At 37.2% G+C, this 24,136-nt stretch overlaps 3 protein-coding genes across 5 annotated transcripts; 2 read left to right on the top strand and 1 right to left on the bottom strand.

Moving 5' to 3' along the window:
- Positions 1-252: 252 nt before the first annotated feature.
- On the top strand, positions 253-3,695 carry LOC115964132 (pentatricopeptide repeat-containing protein At1g03560, mitochondrial-like). 2 transcript variants are annotated; one of them, XM_031083469.1, is made up of 3 exons: positions 253-625; positions 1,101-1,982; positions 2,115-3,695. In XM_031083469.1, the coding sequence occupies exons 2-3, from the start codon at positions 1,556-1,558 to the stop codon at positions 3,521-3,523; spliced, it is 1,836 nt and encodes a 611-aa protein (XP_030939329.1). In that variant the 5' UTR covers positions 253-625; positions 1,101-1,555; the 3' UTR covers positions 3,524-3,695. The 2 variants fall into 2 exon arrangements, with proteins under 2 accessions (XP_030939329.1, XP_030939328.1); XM_031083468.1 differs by having other exon boundaries at positions 259-625; positions 1,101-3,695.
- Positions 3,696-6,156: 2,461 nt separating this feature from the next.
- On the bottom strand, positions 6,157-16,131 carry LOC115965693. Of its 2 annotated transcripts, none has more exons than XM_031084981.1 (12): positions 15,842-16,131; positions 13,800-13,876; positions 13,223-13,298; positions 13,052-13,124; positions 12,886-12,937; positions 12,423-12,484; positions 11,450-11,513; positions 9,116-9,176; positions 8,935-9,021; positions 8,276-8,369; positions 7,205-7,309; positions 6,157-6,357 (listed from the first exon to the last, which is right to left on the bottom strand). In XM_031084981.1, exons 1-11 carry the CDS (start codon positions 15,922-15,924, stop codon positions 7,217-7,219), a joined length of 822 nt encoding a protein of 273 aa, XP_030940841.1. In that variant the 5' UTR covers positions 15,925-16,131; the 3' UTR covers positions 6,157-6,357; positions 7,205-7,216. The 2 variants fall into 2 exon arrangements, with proteins under 2 accessions (XP_030940841.1, XP_030940842.1); XM_031084982.1 differs by having other exon boundaries at positions 9,116-9,173.
- A 3,291-nt stretch (positions 16,132-19,422) lies between these two features.
- Positions 19,423-20,364, top strand: LOC115964886. The gene has a single exon (XM_031084118.1). The coding sequence runs from the start codon at positions 19,423-19,425 to the stop codon at positions 20,362-20,364; it is 942 nt and encodes a 313-aa protein (XP_030939978.1).
- Positions 20,365-24,136: the final 3,772 nt, after the last annotated feature.

Raw genomic sequence — 24,136 nt, 5'->3', positions numbered from 1 at the left:
TACCTATAGCTACTTGTTTGCTACAAGACTAAATTGTTGTTAAATTGTTACTTATATTCACAAATTCAATGCTTTATACACCGGTGAACTGAGGATACACATAAATGAGTAATAGACACTACCCAAATGGCAGGGACACTCATGTGAATGCACATTTCTACACTTCTATAAATACACACAAATGTGTAATAGACACGCCTAATGATATGAGAAAGGAAAAACTCATATTATGGGTATATATTTCCCAATTGTAGGGACACTGTTATGGTGATTGAACAACAATTTTCAGTGTTTAAATAATACATTTAATAAGGGTGTATTTTATTAGAAAGTTTGAGTAACTGTTGTTCATTTTAAGATGTTTAAACATTAAATTTAGAAAACTTATATAAGCAGCTGACGGTTGGAGTGAAGTGGTGCTAAGCTGGCTGGCCACGTGTGAAATTTTAAGTTTTCTCACACATGAAAATCGTCCATTTTTACTAATCTCTCTCTCATCACCCACCTCCCCATCAACACCGGCCGGCAGCGACCATTTCCGCCTCTTTTTTCTCTCTACAGCCATCTCCCACAACATCACACCTTCACCCCCTCTTTCACCGCCGCCTCCACCACCCCCTTACGGGTAAGTATCCGAGTCTCTGGAATTAGTTTGTGCTAGTTATTGGACATGCAATTTAGGTGTTTGTGAAAATGTTTGTTAGACTATTCAATAGTTTAACTTTGTGCATACATGTTTTTATACACCCTTTGTGTGTGTGTGTGTGTGTGTGTAAGTATTGATCAGGTTTAGTAGTTCTTTTGGGCTCTTTAAATTAATACTCACATGATTTTCTATGTTTGTGCTATTGTTTTATACACAAGTTAATGTTAATTTAGGAAGCACGGACACTTAATTTAGGATGTCTGAAAGAAATATCATGTCCCAATTCTTTTTGCCTAAAAGTTTTTGTTTGTCCTTCGAAGAGAAACATGATTGCAAATAAAACTATTACAAGCAATCTGTCTAAAGTTGTGTTATTCATTGCAGCACTTTTCATATCCTATATAACTGTTGCTTGTGTTTTCTTACTAACATTGTTTTCTTACTAACATCACAGGGGAGTGCCCCATATTGAGGTTACCTTTTAGATTGATGCAAATGGTATCTTACAGATTCCATCACTATTGCCAATGGCAAGGGGCATTTGAGCCAAGGAATAATTTGAAAGGATGGTGAAGGAGGTTGAAGTAGTATGCATTTTGGGCTTTTTTTTTTTTGATAAATAAAAACATAAGGTAATGAAAGAAGCAACGCACTGTCTTTGGGAATCAAACCCATGATATGCAATTCGGCCATAAAGCAAGTTAATGAGAAAGTGGCTGAAGCTCGGTTGAAATTGGGGGTGAAGAACCAAATTATGAGTTGTAGAATGCTAAGAGCATATGAGGGTTCCAATTGTTTGTTTTCATTACTAGTTAGCTAAAACGTTCACTACCGGTTGTTATTCCTTCTTGAAAGCACCATTTCATTCCTTGAAGGTGGAAGCTAGCTCACTTAGAAACCACAACCCTGATGAGAAGAGGCCTCCTACAATCTCGTCATCCTCTCTCTGTACCCCATCTCCATCGTCCTCCACCTCTACTTCTGTATAAAAATGGTGGGCCATCCCAAACCCCCTCAAAATTCTGTCCCGCATCATCTTTTAGCTCAAATCTTAGGTGGATCTTCACCACCACCACTTCTCTTCCTCCACCAGAATGGGTGGAACCCTTCAATGATGTTTCTGACATAGTCTCAACCCGCCAAAACCTCAACCCATCTCCTTGGGTTGCTCAAATTCTCAATCTCCTTGATGAATCTTTGGCCATGGAGGCAAACTTAGGCTCTTATTGCCATGACTTCATGATCAGGTTGTCCCCTAACTTTGTTTCATTTGTTTTGCAGTCTAATAAGCTTCGTGAAAAGCCTGATATTGCTTTGCGGTTTTTTTCTTGGGCTGGTAAGCAAAAGAGTTATGCCCATAGTATTGAATGCTATGTGTCTTTGGTTGAGGTTTTGTCTTTATGTGGTGATGTAGATAGGATTCTGTGTGTTTTAAAGGAGTTTAAGGAAATGGGTTTTGTAATGACAGTGTCAGCGGCTAATTCTTTGATTAAGAGCTTAGGGAGTGTGGGAATGGTTGAGGATTTGTTGTGGGTGTGGCGCAGGATGAAGGAGAATGGAATTGAGCCAGGTTTGTATACTTATAATTTCCTGGTGAATGGGTTGGTGAATTCAGTGTTTATTGAGTCGGCGGAACAGGTTCTTGAGGTAATGGAAGGAGGGAAAATAGGACCGGATGTTGTGACGTATAATACAATGATTAAAGGGTATTGTAAGGTAGGGAAGAAGAAGAAAGCGATGGAGAAGTTAAGGGATATGGAGGTGAGGAATGTGGAGCCTGATAAGATTACTTATATGACTTTGATGCAAGCGTGTTATTCGGATGGGGATTTTGACTCTTGTTTGGGTCTTTATCATGAAATGGAAGAGAATGGGTTGGAAATTCCGCGACATGCTTATAGTTTGGTGATTGGTGGGCTTTGTAAGGATGGGAAGTGTGCAGAAGGATATGCTGTGTTTGAAAGTATGATTCAGAAGGGTTCTAAAGCAAATGTGGCAATTTATACAGCCCTGATTGATTCCTATGCAAAAAGTGGGAACATGGAACAGGCAATATGGCTTTTTCAAAGGATGAAGAATGATGGGTTCGAACCCGATGAGGTTACTTATGGGGTTATTATCAATGGCTTGTGTAAGAGTGGGAGAGTAGAGGAAGCCATGGAGTATTTTGAGGTTTGTAGAGGTGATGGGATGGTGGTTAATGCTATGTTTTATTCTAGTTTAATTGATGGTCTTGGAAAGGCTGGGAGAGTGGATGAAGCTGAAAGGCTATTTGAAGAAATGGTTGAGAAAGGATGCCCACGGGATTCATATTGCTACAATGCCCTTATTGATGCCCTAGCTAAGTTTGGGAAAGTCGATGAAGCATTATTGCTCTTTAAGAGGATGGAAGAGGAAGGTTGTGATCAGACGGTTTATACATACACAATACTTATTGGTGGACTTTTCAATGAGCATAGAAATGAAGAGGCATTGAAGATGTGGGACATGATGATTGATAAGGGTATTACACCAACTGTAGCTTCTTTCAGGGCTCTTGCAATTGGCCTGTGTCTTTCAGGCAAGATAGCTAGGGCTTGCAAGATATTAGATGAGTTAGCTCCAATGGGAATTATCCCCGAGACAGCATTTGAGGATATGATCAATGTACTATGCAAAGCTGGCCGCATCAAGGAGGCCTGCAAGTTGGCCGATGGGATTGTTGATAGGGGTAGAGAAATACCAGGGAAAGTTCGTACTATTTTAATCACTGCCTTGCGAAAAGCAGGCAATGCAGACTTAGCCATGAAGTTGATGCATAGTAAGATTGGAATTGGTTATGATAGGATGGGAAGCATCAAAAGGCGAGTGAAGTTTCGAATTCTATTTGACAATTGAGCCATCAGTCAGATTTTTGGCCTTGTAATTTTAAGCAGCTTGTTTTGGCTATGTAACTGAAAATTGGCATCAAATTGTTTACCATGTAAAGATGTGGACCTGTTGCTGATGCTCCAGTCCATCCTCAAACTTTGTATGTTCAATCAACAAATAATTTTATTTTTTATTTTTTATTTTTTATTTTTTATTTTTTTTCCAAATGTTCAAGATGCTTAGCAAATTTTACGAATTGTCTGTCAATTTTGTTGGCTGATCGATAGTCTTCAGCTGCTTGGTACTTCCATGTGGTTATGTTGAATATAAGTCGTATCTTTGGGTCAGCAATTCAGCATGCCAGGTACAGTTTCTTTCTTTATTTGATTGAGAACTTCAATAGTAAATAAACAGTCATTCCAAAATTGCATATTTAAGTGGTATTATTTCCTGTTCCTCAAAAAAAAAAAAATTTTGGTATTATTTCCTATTCTATCTCAGACCTGGACAGCAGGACTCTATCAAGACTTTTGGAAGTCATTTTGAGATTTAAGTACTGTAAAAAGTGGTGTTCACTAGTTGCTCCACTCTAGACCACTTAGAACGACTGGCACGTTAAAACTTGGAACCTTGTAATTCTGGAGGGGGAAAAAAATATTAAAGTACTCAACTTTTGCATTTATTTTTGGTAGAGCAAATGCTTCTTTACGCTAAAAAGAAAAGAAAAGAAAAGAAAAGATACTTGCACTTGCTACATGCTGAAGATGATGGTACACTGAATCTTTTCCGGTTGTGACCTGAACCACATATCTAAACATAAATTATCGTCTGACTCACTAGTGAGATAGGATGTTGCCAATGGATTCCATAGGTACATGGAGAAATGAAAGAAAATAAATTCAAAGACCTCTTTGGTTTATTTTTATTTATTTATTTATTTTTTAATATTTGGCCATGTGGTATATGAAATTTTGTTGCGCTCGATTGAGGTTATAGACCCTTTTTTTTATGAACAAGGTTATAAACTTACAGTAAGGAGGAACTTACAAATAACATTCTTAGCTATGTGAGGCATTTCAATAATTTTTAACAAATAACATTTGAATTAACAAATTACTAATTATTAACAAATCAATAATGGGTTAACATTCGTGCTACGACATTATCATTATTAAAGTAAAATGAAGTTGTTCAGGTTTTTTTTTGAGGATATCTTAACGATTTTATTTTAATTCAAACTAAGGGATCTACATATAGCGATTGAATTTTTTTTTAGGATTAAATTATGTTAGGTCCAAATCATAACGGGTTAAATTTTAATTGAAAGTTTAAGAACGGAATTTAATAATTTCATTTCATAAAAAAATTTAGGAGCTTAGATAAAATAATTGAAAGTTTAAGAACTATGATGGGACTAAACCACGTGAAGGTCAATGGTAAGTTTTCCTTATTATTGTTATAGCTGAAAACATTTCATAAGGCCATGAGGATGGTTTACTTTTTAAGAGTTCCTTAGATGTCACTTCTTTGAAACTTATAACGAATTGTTTGTTTTTATTCTTGATATTTGTATATTTTGAATAATTATTGACCTTTTATAATATATTCGTATCATGCATAATGGTTGCAAATATTTTTATTTTTTTATTTTTAAAGTTTCAACCTATGACGTTTGCTCCTAATAAATAAGGTTTTTAGAACCGAACTGTTCATTGAACCGTAAAATGAAAAAGTTCAAGATTTTTGAGGTCGAACCGTGATGACGTCATAATTAATTTAATAATTAATTATAGCCTAAATATAGATATTAAATTTATAAAATTAGCAAAATTGACAATATATCTCATATATGTGAGAAAAATTTAATAATTTTCAAGCATATATTTAATAATTAAATAAGAAAGTTAATAAAATAAAATAATAACCATGAAAACATTAAAATTTATGATTAATTTTTGAAATAAAGTTGAATATTTTTGAAGGATTTTAATTATAATTTTTTTTATTCTTTGTAAGAGATGGATAATTTAATTAAGTAGAACAAAATTATGTTAAGTTTTTTTTTTTTTTTTTTTTTTTTTTTTTTTTTTTTTTTTTAAATTGCTAAGGGGTTGGACCGCACGGTTCTCACCGGTTCATGCGGTCTAACCCCGATTTTAGAGGTTCACGGAATTAACAAAAAATCCGGTTCTTTAAGCTTAAAAAACCGATTTTCATCCTGGTTCCCGATTTTTACGGTCTGACCTGCCGATCCAAACCAATTCTAAAAACCTTGCTGATGATAGCTCTTTATCATCAAGCTAAAACACTAATTAGTTTTTGGTATAGGTGGGAAATGAACCTCAAATCTCTTATAAAACCATCAGAGACTTTACCAATTAAGCTAACTGGAACCCACATAATGGTTGCAAATATATTGTGATCTTTCTCAAGTATATTTAATCTTGCTTACACGATTTATAGCTCTTGAATTATAACAGTCTCTCTCTCTCTCTCTCAAACTAGAACAAGATAAGAGGAAGAAAAAAGAAAGGGAAAATTGCACCCAAAGAACAATTCATATTGCTATTACATTCTCCTCTTTCTATTGCTAGAAACATGAGGTTATTTCCATGTTAAATTTTGATGCCAAGCAGCTAAACTAAAAAGGTCTGAATATCTTTTTTTTTGTTACAAATATTACTAGTAGAATTTACAGTAATGGAACAGGAGCAGTAAATATTTTCATCTCCAATAAAAATATACTAACATACAACAGCCCTCTGTAGAACTTTTCTTTTATGAAGCTTCCAACAATAAACCAATACCTATAATACAAAATTAATTACCACGTTTCTTGCTTGCTTCCTCAACAACATTATCTGCAGATAAATTAGTTGTTAAGAAAAGTACTTCCAGGCTTAACTTCTAAAAAGTAAAAAAAGAATCAAAATCAAGATTTTTTTAAAGCTAAGAACATTATCAATGAGCATTCATCAGTAGAATGATTATCCCAAGCCCCAACCAACCACCCCAAAAGAGGAGAAAGATTAAAAAAAAAGTACCATGGTAAAGGACCTCCAAGGCATTCTAGGTAGGTTAAGGTCTTGCAATTTGTTTTAGGCCAAATGTCTTACCTTTAATAACAATAATTGTAACTATCACTATCATCATTATTCCTATATTTTATGTAAAGATTAAGTAGCAGAATATAGTATATCCTCCAAGATGGTTATGACTTGTGATACAGTTGTTTCCTATATCCATAAAGAATTGTTGATTTCTTCAACTAGAATCGTGAGAGTAGACTAATAATCGCTAGGTGCAAACCGGAAGAAAGCAGTGGTTTCATGGTAGTAACCAAGTTTTATGGTTTTGCAAGTTTGCAACAACTAGCAACAACCCCATAGAATCTGTACTGGAAACATATGCATGCATAAAGCACCAAACGAAAATCTAAGTATATTGCTTTAAATGATGTTGCTATGCACAAACATAAAACTATTTAAGTGCTAGTTTAAATCATCATGAGTCATGTCAGAGTCCAGGACGAAATTTGTATGTTTAATACTTTAAAAAAGATCTTGGGATGCATAAATTATATAATGTCAGTAGGTTCACTGCAAATCTGCAATATTAAGCAGAATAAGAGCTGGTATTAAATAAAACCTTGCTGCCACATTTTCATTAAATGGTGTATTAATGTATATTGAGGCAATGGAAACTCACCAAGTCTATGCACTATGCACAGGGGCAAAGTCTCCTGGTATACAGATGCGAACCTTCACAGGAAAGCATTGATTGCGTTCGAGTAAACAAGCATGCTCCAGGATTCTGAAAGTCAGAGATAAAGTGTTATGAATCTCATAATTTGTGATGATCCTGTATTATTAAAAGCAAAGCTCAAAACATTAACACTTGAATTTAATAAGTAGTTCCTTTTGTTTCCATTGAAAGCAAAATCAGAGGAAAGAGTTTGACCACACTTTTCCATTGCAATATTGATATATCATCTACAAATCTTGCGATTATTGTACAAGAGAGCTTAGAACATCCAACAACAACAACCAAGTCTTAGTTCCAACATTTTGGAATCTGTTATGGATTTTAAAACTTAGAACATCCAGGCACACCAGATTACCAAATTAGCAACTTGCATCTGTTTGGAGGAGAGCAGAATCATTCTTGCAGGGTTGCAGGGGCAGTGATGGCTCCAGGGTCTCTCTATGTGGAGGTTAGGGATTCAAGCAACCCAAAGTGGGCTGGAGTTTAAAGAGAGGTATTTATGGGTATCATTCAAAAGAATCAGGGCAGCAATGGGACTAACACAATGATTGGGAGTTTTGGAAAGAAACCATCCTAGGGAAAGTAGAAAAAATTATAGGGTCTTTTCTGATGTTGATTGGCTGTTCGTAATAGAAAAAGATAGGAAAAAAATAATTTACCATCATACCCCATCTCATCTTTTTTCTTCTTTGAGTTGAAGGGCAAAACTGTCTATAAAATCCATTAACTTCTCTTCTTCCCCCAAATCTGCCCACTTTTGGGTGATTAATAAGAGTGGGCCGAAGAAGAAAGATTCGGGAACACTGTCCCTCTTGTTGTTGCCTTTCCCACTAAACCTTCCATCCAATTAGGCCATAAGTGATGAGTCAAGTCAACTGCTTCCTTTTTCTTTTAAATTGTTTCTAATTTTTATTTATTCTTAGAATATAAGAAGCTACTTTTGTAATGTATATCTAATCCTTCACAATTGTACCCTTGAGGTCATTCAGGTCCTAAAGGCCCCAATTTGCATACCAGATTTTTAGGGGCATCATCAACAACTTCAGCAGGCTGATCTGATCCCATGCTTGCCAAGCAAGCTCCTTTGCAGCTCATATATTTCTGCATACTGTTCAGAAGAAATAAAAACAAGTATAAATCTGATAGAAAGCAAGAGTAGTTAAATTTTAAAGAGAGACACATTGCATCATATTCTTTACTGCTCAACAGTAATTCTTAGATGACTAATCCTACTATCCAGTGGAAGAAATGGTAATCAAGATAGCCTCTGGTCCAAAAAGAAAAGGAAAGAAAAGTGATATCCACACAGATACTATTAAAAAGTTGAAAAATGTGATCCTTAATAATCATCTGTTATCAAACACATGCAATGAATGTAATTATTTTAGATGCAACTGCACGAAAATGAATATTTAATACATTCTGCAGAATTACCAAGACTGATTGAAAGCATTGGAGTGTCAAAAATGTCACATAATATCATCTTACTTGGTCCAAGAGAAATGACAAAGAGCAAAAAGAAAAGCACTGTCAAATAACAAATAATGTCATCCCAGACATTGCACATAGATCAACAACAAAAAAGTATACTGTACTTAGTAGATATTTCGGAAACAATATCTAAGAAAAAAAAATTATATTTAAATAGAAAAAGTAAATAACAGGTAACTTACATGTCACATTGATTAAGCACCAACAGCTTGTTGGGGACGCATGATTGTCCATTTGATTTGCAAACTGAGTCACATGATTCACCTTGTCTATCACCCAAGTAAGGAGTTCAAAGAATAAGATACACTTCAAAATTAAATAGATTAAACTCAAGAAACAGACAAAATCACCATGATAATTCACCTTCCAACAATAACATTAATTCCATTTAGTCTTCCTTCAAGGTTTGCATTAGAAGCCCCTGCTGCAACAAAAGTTCAAAACATGCAAAATTTTCAAATAACAGTAAACTGTATAATTTTAAAAAGAACAACCCAGAAGCACCATATACAAAATAAGGATGTTCCAACTCCAAAATAAATAAATAAAATAATTTTAATTTTAAGGACCTCGCTGCTACAACCTTTGATATGTGGGGCACCTGGTGCTAAAGTGCTTAATGACATAATAAGCCATTAACATCACTTATTATCTTTATTCTTATATTTCTTTCAAACTCACGTATGAAGGACGATGTCAAAATAATTAATGAGGCATTAGAATAGAGAATCTGCTTTTCAATGACATTACATTTTCCACTTTTAACAAAAAGTATTTGGAGTCTTAATTCATGGTCTATACCATTCTATAGCAGCATTTGGTATTTAAGGCAAATAGGAGTTACCATGGCACTGACGCTATCAACAAGACTGACTACATATGTCAATAATGACCAATCTCACCAATCTCAGCCAGTCCAATGAACTCATTGTGCACCATGGGTTCAGACATTAGAAAAATGAAGGCATCAATTTGGATGTCATTTTTAAAGTTCTCTGCACTGACAAAAACCAAAGTGACTGCACTATATTTATTGCCTTTAAATATTTAATGTATATGTGGCAAAATACCATTGGAGTTGCACTCAAATTTGATAGACTTGCACACACCAAATCAGGAGTCCCTTTCTAACCCTATTCTCACTTTTCTCATCCACTGCACTATCTCTCTCTGACCCTCAGTTTCTCTACAAGCTTTCATGGCACTCACCTCTATCATTCCATTCAAATTCATTGATCTGAAGCTTTGAAAATGGCACATACCTCTCTCCCCTCCACTGCCACGTGCCTTTCCTCCCTGCACACCTCTCCTCTCCAAGTTACAGAACCTGATCTTCACCAATTTTGATATTAGCCGATCTGCTGTAATTTCTTTTAGATTCTCCTTCATGTCAACGAACACAGCTCAGATCTAAGCCAAAACTGAGAAAATTGACCAACCACACCAGCGAGATTGACCACAGCAGGTACTAAGCATCTGGCAATGCGGTTCAGTTAGTCATTTTCCTAAACAGAGAGGATTGGCTAGATGGTCTGAACTGAACTCCCTCAAAACCGTCCAAACCAACTGACAATCACCCACAGGGCATATTTACCATCTTAGCATTAAATTTCCGAGACCTGAACCTTGAAAACTATGTTTAATAAAGATTTTTCTTTTTCATAGGTTGGGAGACCCAAACCATGATTCATTTCCTCGTCGTTAGATATCTAGGTTTAATAAAGTAGATTTTCTTGGTAGGAGATATTTGGTGTAGTCATGTAAGATAGTGGTTTTGCAAAATATCATTAATTGCAATCAATTCTGGTTGCAAGAGGCCTATAATTTTGGCAATGATCAAATAGGAAATTAACCATCCCATTCCATCTCACCCAAGATTCTGGGCTGTTCTTGTCAAGTCCACCCCTTATGTAGTTTCTCAATCCAACCAAAAATAGAAAGGCCAATCAAGCATTAGCGTCTCTTTGTTAAACTAAGATCTGCTCATTGTGTATCAAATTCTAGTTTTTTGATAAATTGATATCCTCTTATAATGATAAATCCAGAAAGGAACATCAGAATTTTCCAGTAGCAATATCTTCCATTCCAATAGACACAGTGATCTAGGCCGCTAGACCTGAATCATGACTTTGGTCCACTTTAACTATCTGACAAACTGTAGTCAGTCATTTTTTATAAATAATTCATTTTAAAAATTATTTGCTAATTAAAGATTGTTTTAAAATTAATCGGTATAATAGCTTTATCATAAACTCATCTCTTGGAGAGACGAGTTCAAGCACTAAAATCGTCTCTCCAAGAGATGAGTTTATCATGCATGCTGCTGAACTAGCAATGCTAACTAGACAGTGAGTCCAAGTGGAATTCGTCTTTAGGAAAGGCAAGTTCATGTATCATTTTTCAAATGGAAATCGTATTTAGGAAAGACGCTTACGTGTTTTCCTTTAAAAAATTTAAAAAATGATTCCTTTGAAGATGAGTTCCAGTTGAATCATTTTTTAAATGGAACTTCTCTCTCTCTCATTAAGGGATTTTTTTTAAGGAAAAGTAAAGGAACTTGTCTTTCGGAACGATGAGTTCAAAGGAAAACATGTAATTGTCTTTAGGAAAGACGAGTTCAATTTAAGGGGTAAACCAATGTAGTTCAAGAAGTGAACTCCATATAATTAATAATTACCAAATTATATCTAGACTCACCTGAAGAATTCGACGGCAAGGAAAAGCAGTGATGGAAATCACTAATATAAGCATTTTCATGAACCTGAAATGTTCAAACATGTTTCAAAAAAGAATCAGAGTTCCATAAACATTGCAGTGTAGAGTTTCAAAATCATATCAAGAAGGCTACAAATTCTTAAGTTTACATTGGCATTTCAAGAGTTAAATTAAAATAGTAAGATGGGGAAGGAAAGTTTTCAATGAGTGCTAGCTCAAATGACACTTCCTCCTCTCATAATAATAGGATGGAGGGTGAGGTCTTGGGTTAAAATTCACTAGGTACATGCGTAACTTAGCAATAAAAATAGAAAGGTGGTGCGGGAAGGTTGTTATTGTTAGTGAATTTCATGGTTGTTAAAATTGGATCCTAGATAGGACTAATGAGAAGTTTTCATGGGTTGGATTGTAAGATTCTACCTACCGTCAAAAAATAAGGTAAACAATTGCTAGTAATGAAGATGCATATGAAAGAATCATTGAAGTCATAAGAGGATAATTGATAAATTTGACATACACTGGAAGGGTCTAACTCATTATTTCACCTCCTCTAATTGTAGGGGATACAGTTCCATTTGTGCTTAAGCTTATGGGCTCTCAATTCTTATTTTAATGGTCCTAAAATCATTAGAAAACACCAAGAGCGCCCATATTTGGCCTTCTAAGGTGGCTGCATCAGGAGCTTCTCAGTATCAGGATTGCAAGTTTTAATCACATTTTCGCCATATTATCAGCTCATGTATAATACAGTACACTACCAACTTAACTAGAAACCTTGCTCAGCATGCAAATTTCAAAAATTGGTTTAACATTTAAGGTCATACCTAAAGCATGACTGCAAATGGATATAGCATACTATTTATCATTAAAAGAACATGTTTCCAAGTTAAAAATATTGAGAACCACCCTCTAGAGGAAACAAGTCAAACAACCAAATCAGAGGAGTATTACTTACCACACTCTCAGAATTATGACGGCATCTCCCAGCACAGAAATCAAAAACACTTGAATAAGTACCTGCAGGAAGATTGTGGATATGTATCACCTTAAAAGAAGTTCCACAAATGGGTTGCTATATCCTAGAAAAGAAACCAAAGTTAGCTAAGTTCATATCCCCAGTTGCCACATGAAGCCTGACCCATACCCTAGTCAAATATACCAAGGCACATTCAGCCTTCAATGTTTATTAAATCCATAGTTCAATGTTAATTAAAGCCAAAATATTATGCAACATCAATTAGCTATAATTATCAATCCTTTCTCTCTCACTCTCTCTGTTTTGAATTGTGAACTCAGAGATCTCGTACATGAGATCTTAATGGTAGGAATTAAAGCCCCAGTTGCAAATTGATGCCTTCCAACTAAAATTTTGAAGATTTTTCTACCAAAAAGTATATTTGCCCTTTCTTATTGGTTACCTGCGGTAGATTGCTTAGCCATCTTCACCTTCAGTACTTGCTCTTTTTGTGTCTGCAAAAAAAAAAAAAAAAAAAACAGAAAGTAATTATATTGCAGATACTTGATTGAAATGGAAGAAAGGGATTTAAAAAAAAAACAAAAGAAATCAAGCACTCATGAAAATACCCGAGCAGGATTTAGGCAGCATGAAACACAAAATTCATAGGAGTTACAACACTGTGAGAGAAGGTTGCATCCACTGAGAGAACAAGAAGAAGAAGAAGAAAATATGTTGTAAGCTTGCCAAGTGTTTCTGCTCAAGGTCAGAAGTTTAGAGTCCAATTTAAAAAAACTCACTGACAAGAAAATTTTTCTCCTTTTCCTGGGCAGCAGCGTGACTGTGGATCTACTGATAGAGCATCACATATATGGCCTACAATACATATACTGGTTATGAAACAAATGAAACAACGTGCCTTTGACAGGGGTTACTGATACATCCTGATTTTTGTTGGATATATAGATACTTATTCACTTTTCCATTAGCATTGACTGTAGTATGTTTTGACATTTAATTCCATGAGTGGCTACTTATATCAAATTCCTCAAATTTTTTGCAGCAACTTTGACATATTACTTGTGATTAACTCAGATAAAATATTTTGAGAAAACAGCAGATCTGGAAAATGATGGTAGGGTACAACTGGCTATTTAATATTTAACAACTTAAATCAATTTGGCAACTGTCACTAGAATTTTCCCATAACAACGAAGAGTAAAAGGAAGTGGATAATAATGAGAATCTCTCAAGTAACTACTGCACGAAAGAGTACCTATCTCAAGCTTTCGGATGATTTAACAAGAAAAAGGATCACAAAATGAGAACAAAAAAAAAAAAAATTCAAACAGAAACTTAAAAAAGAACAATCCTCACCATTGTCATCAGACAGTAAATATCTTCCTTGAACAGTATTTCTGCAAATGGGTTTCTCTTGAAATCCAATATCCTTCCTATAATGGTATAAGAGGGGCAAAGAAAAGCCATAAGAATCGAAACCTTACCACTAATGGAGTGGGAGAGGGAGGAGTGAAAGATGAAGAAAGCAAGCAAAACCCATAAATAACATCCACATCAAGATAGAAGCAATTTACATGATTTTATACAAATGACAAAAAGAAAACAAAAATAAGTTAAGCAGGTCTTAATATGAAAACAACCACTCAAACACCAATTAGCTCTAATCCATCAACCATATATAGGTAAGAAATTCTCTCTAAGATACAAATGTGCTTAGTATCTTTGTCAAATGCATGCATGTAAAAACACACACACACACATAAATTACTTTTTTGATAATGCAATGGTAAGATTTGAACATATAGAGATCTCTAAAAATTACATAAATGCTTACCACCTTGAAAATATAAGTCCTATAAGAGTTTCAATAAAGAGACAGTTTATCCCGTTACATAAACCTTTATTATTATAATGAATGCAAATTATATTCTCTTCATTAAATTTTATTCAACTTGTTCCAGTCAACAGATCTAAATTTTATAGCCTACATCATAAGTCACACTATAGAAAATGCAATGATCACATGAGGGGGAAAAAAGTGCAATTTCATTCAAAAAAAAAAAAAAAAAACTAAAAGTAACCTCATCTTCCTCGTTGTTTACTTTTTATTAGAGGTCCTACCAATGAATTCATTAAATGTAACAGAAGAAGAAATTCAAAAATCACTGTAGTGTTATCATCATATACAGATAATTTTATGATAGAACGGTCTAATTCAAGCTATACCATATGGATGGAGCTTCTTTGTTAGCAAAATTGGCCAAGACAAATTGGATCATCATATACAGATAATTTTATGATAGAACGGTCTAATTCAAGCTATACCATATGGATGGAGCTTCTTTGTTAGCAAAATTGGCCAAGACAAATTGGTTGCATGCGAATTGTGTATGCAATACTGATACACAACCCAAAAATCCATCAAGTCTTCTACTTTATTTTTGAATTCATCATCTTCCCACACACCCACATTGAAAATCAATTGTTTTTTTTTTTCTTCTTTTTTTTCCCATTTATAATTTGGTTTACAGATTGTGCAAACTTTGCCACTCAAAACATCTGAGCTTTTCCAAGAAATCAACAAAAAGAACCTTCTTTTACTACAAGAATGCAGATATAACACTATCAAAAACTGAAACTCATTATAATCACAGCTAGAAAATAGCAAATAAATTCAACCCACTTGGTCAACTTTTATGGTCAAGAGAAGGAAATGAATTATGAAATCTTCAATCTTTTCAACATTTTGCATCCCAAAAAGAAAAAAATACCAAAACAGCAGTAAATGTATCATAAGAAGCAATTCAGATATCATTGTAGTGTTATTATCATATACAGGTGATTTTATGATAAGAAATGTCTAATTCAAGCTATACCATATGAATAGAGCTTCTTCGCTTATGAAATCAGCCAACCCAAATTGCTTCCAAATGAATTGTCAATTGCGTATGCAGAAAATTCATTGAATTTTATATGAATTCATCATCATTTCACAAAACCACATTAAAAATCAATTTACTTCTGTTTTTCATTTACAATTTGGTTTATAACTTGTGCAAACTTTGTCACTATAAAACCTAATCTTCTCAATGGTATCAACAAAAAGAACCCTTTTTTACAACAAGAATTCAGGTATAAATAACACTTTCAAAAACTGAAACTTGTTATAATCACAGCAAGAAAATGGTACAGGAATTCAACCCATTTGGAAATGAATTACAATAGCTTCAATCTTTTCACCATTTTGCATCCCAAGAAGCAAAAATACACAAACAGAAGTAAACAAACAAACAAAAGATTCAAATTTTACTTCCAGATTCTCAACAGCCAAACAGTGGAAATTCATTGGGCATTTAGAAATTGAGAAAGAAAAGAGATTTGGGGATCGAAATTAGTACCTGATGGCTGAAATTCTAGACGAGACTTGAAGGATAAATAGGTGCACCAAAATCCAGGATAAATAAAACCCAGATTTGGACATTCTCAAGTTTAAATTAGGGTTTGTGAGTTGTTACCTCTCTCTCTCTCTCTCTCTCTCTCTCTCTCTCTCCCTTTGAAAGTTTGAATCTTTAGAATCAACTTGCTGAGGCTCGAATTCTTTCAGGAAACGGCGAAAAAAAATATTGCATGCACCAATGAAATGACCAAGAAAGAAAAAAAACAAAACAGTTTACTTTGGCAAATGTGATTTTTTTTTAGAAGAGTGATTTTAGTATGTTAAGTTTATAAATTTTATCATTTTAATCAATTCATTTTTAAAGGAAAATGTTAAGGTATGTTGTAAGGTAACTAGTAAGGTTTTTTTTTTTTTTTTTTGAATCTAGTAACTTGTAAGCTGATTAGCTTAAAAATTATTTTTAGAAATTTTTTATGAAAAAAAAAAATAATTGATTTTTTTTATAGTTTATTATATTTCTTATGAAGGTAATATCAATTTTTTTCTAAAATGATCCATTAATAAATGTCTTAAAGACACTAATTAATTGAACTCATTTTGATACCATTGTAATGCTATTAACTCTTTCAAAAGAATATCATTTCGCTTTTTTTAATATTAATAAAGAGTTTGAAAATATACACTTGCTATTAGAGCTTTTAGTCTTTAGAGTTTCAAATGAACGTTATTTGTCCTTAAAATTTTAAAAATGAGTGCAACATTCATTTGTAGGATGGCTTTCACAAAAACAAGCTTAATTTTGTTGCACGTTTTGGAAGATCTCAACGAGTTGAGGATGGACCATTTCTTCACTTCATTATACTCTTCTTGATGAGATTAAGCGTTGTAAGATCTCACTTGAGACAATTAGTTAGTGTTGGTAGGCATTACCTTTCTACTGGTTTTGCATGTTCAAAGGCATGATTTTCCTTGTTTTAGCTACTTGACTCCCCTAGGAGTTGCCAAAAATGTTGAGAATGATTTGTGGAAGGGTCGAAATAAAGAAAAGTTAGCCCAAACAGAAATTCTAATATTCAATGAATAAAGGCTAAATGTGCATCACAAAAACTAACCCAAAGTGCTAGATAACATACAGATTACATTAAACCTAAACCGTTTTATAATATATATATATATATAGAGAGAGAGAGAGAGAGAGAGAGAGAGAGAGAGAGAGAGATTTATTGTGTTGTCATGTTTACCGCATGACTTCAATGTGATATTGCTCTTTAAGTTGCTAAGAGAGTTTTTTTTTTGGTAGTAAGCAAGGTTTATCAAGAAGTAACAAATTATTTTTTGCATTAGATCTTATGAGGGGTTTTACAGCAGGCTTGAGACATTCCTAAGGACTGATTTTTGAATAAGTAGTGAAACTACTGACCCTCATGTTCCTTAACAAGTGATAAGTTTCAAATTTGTTTTAACTTAGGTAAAGAAAGGAACTCTTTTAGTCATGGTTAAGGAAAAATGTTTAATAAACCTGATTGGTTGCACTTTCTTAGAGCATTCATAGTGCAATTTTAGCACACAAAAGGCCAAAGAATGCTACATTGATGGTGCTAAAGCTAAAACTTTTAGCAACCAAGCTACAGTTAAATGCTATCATTATCAATTCACTATAGCTATAAAGTTATTTGGGCGAGAGTAGTACTAGGATGGGTGACCTCCTGGGAAGTCCTCGTGTTGCACCCCTCCCTTTATTTACGATGAAGCCACGAACTCTCTCTAGGGAAGAGGAAGCGGAGCTAGCCCGGAGCAACAAAAAGGTGAAAAATAGTCGGCACGCCGAGTTCAATGAAGGACCCAGTGAGGGCTCTCCAATGCGAAACAACAGTAACCACTGGAGTAAGGAAAATGCATCATTCAGGGATAAGCTCGTGGGCGAAATCCCTGGAGCGTTTGCTCATGCTTTTGATTTCACAGACCTTATGGACGCTGAAAACGACTCGGACAATGACGATGAGGATATCGGTGAACTCCGTGAAGGCCTGGTGGCCATTAAACTTTCGAAAGACACCAAGAAACGCTTGCGAGAGCGCTGGTGTAAGGCAGTCATTGTAAAGTTGGTGGGACGTTCGGTGAGTTTCTCCTACATGCAGAGCAAACTGAATCAAATCTGGAAACCTGAGGGTAGAATGGACGTAGTTGATCTCAGCTATGGTTTTTTCCTGGTTAGGTTCTTCTCCAAGGAAGATTTAAGTTCTGTTCTAAGTCGGGGACCTTGGTTTTTGGGGGACCATTTCCTATCCATAAGGCCATGGGAGCCGTTTTTCAAGCCTTCTTCAGCTAACGTCTCGCTGGTTGCTGTGTGGGTTCGTCTCTATCAGCTTCCCTTCGAACTGTACGAGGCAGAGGTCCTGAGAGAGATCGGTGAATCCATAGGTAAGGTGTTAAGGATAGATACGCATATTGCCATGGAAGCAAGGGGCAAGTATGCGAGATTGTGCATTCAAATAGATATCAATAAGCCTCTGATCAACACCATCCTCATTGGTCGATTCGAGCAGGCCGTGAATTATGAAGGCATTCAGAGACTCTGTTTTTCTTGTGGGAGATTGGGTCATTTGAAGGAAGCATGCCCTTACACCGTTAGTAAGAGCAAGGAGTCGGTGAACACGGCGGAGGCAGCTCCGGAAGAGAATGCTGGGACATGCAAAGGGCGTGAGGAAAATCGTACTGAGTCGGTCAGTACTATGCCTGCAAAATCCACGGCGGGTACGAGTGTAGTGGAGGACGCCTCATGTCAGTATGGCCCCTGGATGATTGTTACAAGGAAAAAAGGGAGCTACAAGGGAAAAGGCCAAAATCTTAGTCAGGGGGGGTCCACCAAACCAGCTGGGATTGCTGCTAACCGATTCATGTCGTATGACATGCGAGCTGAGCGCTCCAAGAATGGGCTGCGAAATGATACTCCTAGGGGGAAAAAATATAATGAAGCGGGCTTCACACAAATGGATCCTTCGTTGGGCCTCGGCCCAAGCTTGAATACTGAGCTTCAAGGTCAGCCCAACGCCTCAGTTGGTAGTAAGTCTGGCCCTCTATCCGGTTTGGCTTTCAACAGAAAGAAGAATCTTCATTCAGTAAGAGGCAAAAAGATATTAGCTAGAACCTTCCCTGGAAATTCCCTTAGCAACGCCGGCACAAACCCATTCCATGATCTTCCATCCAAACTCACCCCCCTCTCTGCCAGTACGTTTTCCAGTGCTAGCCATGAAACCAATGCTTCCCCAAGTGATTCTTTCAAGTTCATGGCTTCTAATGATGAAGGTTTGGGCGCTTTTAATGGGTGCGATGGGATTCGGCAGTCCTCAGGTGGCCATGGACGGGTTCAAAGTAAGGACCAAGTGCACAGTGAGATGGGTCATTTCGAAGAAGAAGGAAGCTTGGGTTTGGAGAATGAGGATGCGGGAATTTTAGCTAGTCCTCACCTCAGGAAAGGGGCGGATGATGAAATCGGGGAAGTGGATAAGATGGTTTCTGAGGAAGGAGATGAAGCTTATTCCTCCCTTTGACAGGTGCCGCTCAAACGCCCATCATCTCATTATGAAGATAATTATTTGGAATAGCAGGGGTGCTCTGAAGCCCAATTTTCAGAGTCATGTTCGTGATTTGGTTCAGAACCATGATCCTGCCATTATGGTAATCATGGAGACTAAGCTTGGTGGAGTTAAAGCCAAAGCAATTACTGATAGGCTCCCGTTTGACGGGGCCATTCACACTGAAACAATTGGGTACGCTGGTGGTCTTTGGCTTCTGTGGAACTCAGACAGAGTGGAAGTTAAAGCTTTAGCCAATACGGAGCAGGAAATTCATGTCGAAGTTAAGGTACGTCCTTCTAACTTTACTTGGATTTTTTCTGCAATTTATGCTAGTCCTAGAAGTGAGGAGCGACAAATTTTGTGGGAAAATTTAAATAAGGTGGCAGAACTTCATAACATGCCATGGATTATGGCCGGTGATTTTAATGAACCCTTAGCTGAGGAAGATAAGTTTGGGGGGAGAGGTGTTCATGTTAACCGTTCTCTAGCCTTTAAGGACTGCCTGGATTCATGCAATATGGTGGATATGGGGTTTTCTGGGCCGAGATACACGTGGACAAATAAAAGAGAGTTAAATAATCTTATCCTTGAGAGGATCGATAGATTCTTCATGAATCCGGAGTGGTGCCTGCTTTACCCCGATGCAAGAGTCACGCATCTGCCTAGATGCCATTCGGATCATTGTCCGGTTCTTATGGAGACTCTTCCTGTTAGAAACATCAATCTTACTAGACCCTTTAAATTCCAGGAGTTTTGGCTCACTGATACCTCTTTTCCTAGTGTGGTGTCTCGGGCTTGGAGGGGGGGTAGAGAGTTGGCAGAGTGTATTAACATCTTTTCCAGGGATGCGTCGGAGTGGAATAAAACTCACTTTGGAAATATCCATCACAAGAAGAAGAGAGTTATTGCTAGAATTTACGGGGTTCAGAAAGCTTTGGCTGCCTAACCGAGCAGTGATCTTATTAATATAGAGAAGCACCTCCATCAAGAGCTTGATCTTATTCTGGACCAAGAACGTGATCTATGGGCCTTAAAATCCAGAATTAACTGGATGATCCAAGGAGACCGTAATACGGCCTTCTATCATGTGTCTGCTATTACAAGAAGGAAGAGGAATCACATTGCAGCTGTCATGGATGATTTGGGGAATTGGATAACTGAGGAAAGGGAGGTTATGGAGTTCTTTAAAAGTGGGTTTGTGAAGCTGTATACCACCTCTCATGAAAGTGGTCACCGGGTCCCTTGTTTAGGAAATCAGTGGCGTACTCAACTCACGGATGAGGTGAAATCATCTCTTGAAGAGAGGGTTAGTATTGAGGAGATTAAGAATGCTCTATGGTCCATGAAACCTTATAAGGCACCGGGCCCGGATGGTTTGCATGCGGGTTTCTTCCAACGTTTTTGGCTAACGGTGGGAGACTCAGTTAAGGATGAAGTTCTGAAAGCTTTTTCTGATAGGAAAATCCCAGCATACCTTAATAAAACCCATATTGTTCTTATCCCCAAGATTCAAGGCCCTGAAACCATTGCCAACTATAGACCCATCAGCCTGTGTAACTCGGTCTACAAAATCATCACTAAGATTATTGTGGCTCGGATTAGACCGCATTTGGAGAGACTAATTTCTCCCCTTCAAGCTGCGTTTGTCCCAGGAAGGAGAGGGGTGGATAACTTCATTATTGTCCAGGAATTGGTCCATACTATTGGCAGGACTAAAGGGAAAAATGGTCTCATGGCCATTAAGATTGATCTTGAAAAAGCGTACGATAAGATTGAATGGAGTTTTATCCGAGAAATGCTCCTTATCTTAAACTTCCCTAGTAGTCTAATTGAGCTAATCATGAGTTGCCTCTCTTCGGTGTCCTCCTCCCTAATCTTTAATGGGGGCTGCCTGGAGCCTTTTTGGCCTTCGAGAGGTATTAGGCAAGGGGACCCCCTCTCCCCTTACCTATTTATCATCTGTATGGAGTACTTAAGCCATTTGATTGAGTTGAAGTGTGTTGATAAGGACTGGAAGCCAGTTAAGACCTCCAGAAATGGGCTGCCTTTCTCGCACCTTTTCTTCGCGGATGATTTAGTCCTTTTTGCCCATGCCAATCCGGAGAATTGCCTAGCCATAAGAGAAGTGCTTAGTGATTTTTGTGCTAAATCGGGTCAGACCATTAGTGCAGCGAAGTCCCGGGTTTTCTTCTCTCCGAATGTTGATCCCGATCAAAGAGAAGCCTTGTCCAGTCTTCTTGGCTTTACCCCAACCTCTAATTTGGGTAAGTATTTGGGTTTTCCGATTAAACACCCAGGCAACCGCAGGCAAGATTTTTCCTTTGTCCTGGATAGAGTTAAGAAAAAACTCGCGGGTTGGAAAGCTAATCTTTTATCCATGGCAGGCAGAATGGTGCTCATTCAATCTTCATCCTCTACTATTCCTTCGTATGTTATGCAAAGTAGCTTATTGCCAAGCAAGATTTTGGATGGTATTGACCGGGTGAATAGGAGTTTTCTTTGGGGATCCACGGATCAAGCTAAGAAAATGCATTGGGTCAATTGGAGTAAAGTCACTAAACCAAAAAACCTCGGTGGGTTGGGGCTTCAAACAGCCAAAGGCAGAAACACGGCCCTTCTGGCCAAGCTTAATTGGAGGATGCACACGGAGAGTAACGCTTCTTGGTCAAAAGTCCTAAAGCTGAAGTATTGCACTAGGCAGAGAATCAATTCCAGAAACGCAGCTAGGCTTGCTTGCTCCCCCACGTGGAAAGGGCTGCGGAAAGGGGAAGAGGTTTTTAAAAAGGGAGTTAAATGGGTTCCTGATCATGACAGCAAGTTGAACTTCTTGTATGATTGCTGGTCGGATCTTGGTCCCTTAAGGAATCTTATTCAGGGACCTCTCCCTTGTGAGACCGAGAACCTTAAAATCAGGGATGTTTGCTCTACTAGTGGTTGGGACTGGTCCACTATTCCATTTGAGTTTCCCCCAGAAATTAAGGCCGCTGTCCAGGCAGTCCCTACACCCATTTTTGCGAGAAGTGGAGATAAGCTAGCGTGGAAATTCTCCCCTAAGGGGGATTTTGATGCTAGGAGTGCCTACCTCTTAGCCTTGGACTACCAGGACACTAATACCTTTGATGGCACCTGGATTTGGAAACTTTGTACCCTCCCTAAAATCCAAATGTTCATGTGGAAATGCTTTCATCAGGCCATCGGTGTAAAAGAGTGCTTGGTGGCTAGAGGTATGCAGTTAAATATCTCCTGCCCAATGTGCAATGCAGCGAACGAATCCATTATCCATGCTCTCCGAGATTGTGATGTGGTGAAGCCAATATGGTTTCAACTTGGTGTTTACAATAACAACTCCACCTTTTTCTCTCAAGGAATCAAAGCTTGGCTAAGCATCAATGCCAAGTCAAAGTGGCTGTCTTCTTCAAACCACCCTCCTTGGAATGTATTGTTTCCCCTTGCTATCTGGCTTATTTGGCAGCAACGTAACCAAATGGTTTTCAAGGGTAAAGGAGCAAATCCTCATTTGGCAAAGAGTATCATCATGCAAGCCACGGAGTATGCTTTGTGCATCAATCGGCCTAGCAAAAATCAAACTAGAGTGGTTAGACAGATCAGCTGGGAAAAGCCAGAGCCAGGTTGGGTCAAGTTAAATACAGATGGGTCGGCTTCTGATCATTTGAATGCAGCGGGGTGTGGAGGTCTGATAAGGGATGACCAAGGTCGATGGCTTGGGGGATTTTCAAGACATATTGGGCATACGAACAGCTTCATAGCTGAGGCTTAGGCGCTTCGAGACGGTCTTCATTTCTGCCTTCTTATGAACTATCATTCTGTCATTGTTGAGCTGGATGCTAGTGTTTTAGTTACTGCTCTTAGCAACACTGGTTATGCCAACACCATCCTCTCCCCTCTGTTTGATGATTGTCAACAACTAGTCGCTCGCATTCCACAATGCCGTATCAGACATATATTTCGAGAAGCCAACATGTGCGCAGATAAGTTGGCTAGGATAGGTCTCATGCAATCTTCTGATTTTGTTTCTTTGTCCAGTCCGCCTGTGGACTTAATTCCCCTCATTGAGGCGGATAAGAATGGGATGTATCTGAACAGAGTAGGCCCTGTTGGTGCCTCTGTTTCTTAGTTTTTGTTTTAATGAAGTTTCCAGTTTACCAAAAAAAAAAATAAAAAATAAAAAAAATATTTTTTATTCCGTTTCTCTCTCTTCTTCCCCTTAAAATATATTTTTTGTACTCTCTTTATGCTTTCTCCATTTCCCTCTCTTTCTTCTCTATTTTTTTTTTTCCTTTCTTCTCCTCTGACTCAAACTCTCTCAACGCTCTCTCTTCTTCTTCTCTAACTTAAGCTCTCTCAACAAAATGAGTAGAGATCAGTAGCGAAGTGGTGGTTGAGATTGCTGATGGCGTGGGGCATTGGCGTTCTGGGTTGCTGGGTTTTGTGGGTTGTTTTGTTGTAATGGGTTATGGGTTGTTGGGTTTTCATGGGTTGTTTGGTGGTGATGATGGTAGGTTACTGGGCTCTGTGAGTGGCAGTGGTGGTGGGTTATGGAAGTGGGTGTCGGTGTTGTGGGTCATTTTGGTAGGTGTTGGTGTTGTGGCTGGTGGTTTTATGCCTAGTGGTAGCGGTGGTAGTGGCTAGTGATTTTTTTGCTTAGCAGTAGCAATGGCGGTGGCTGGTGGTAATGGATTTTATGGCCAATTTTGTGG

The sequence above is a fragment of the Quercus lobata genome, chromosome 10 (genome assembly GCF_001633185.2).
Source record: "Quercus lobata isolate SW786 chromosome 10, ValleyOak3.0 Primary Assembly, whole genome shotgun sequence".
NCBI classification, from domain to species: Eukaryota; Viridiplantae; Streptophyta; class Magnoliopsida; order Fagales; family Fagaceae; genus Quercus; species Quercus lobata.
The sequence above is the reverse complement of the archived record's forward strand: the minus strand, read 5'-3'. Positions and strand labels throughout refer to the sequence as shown.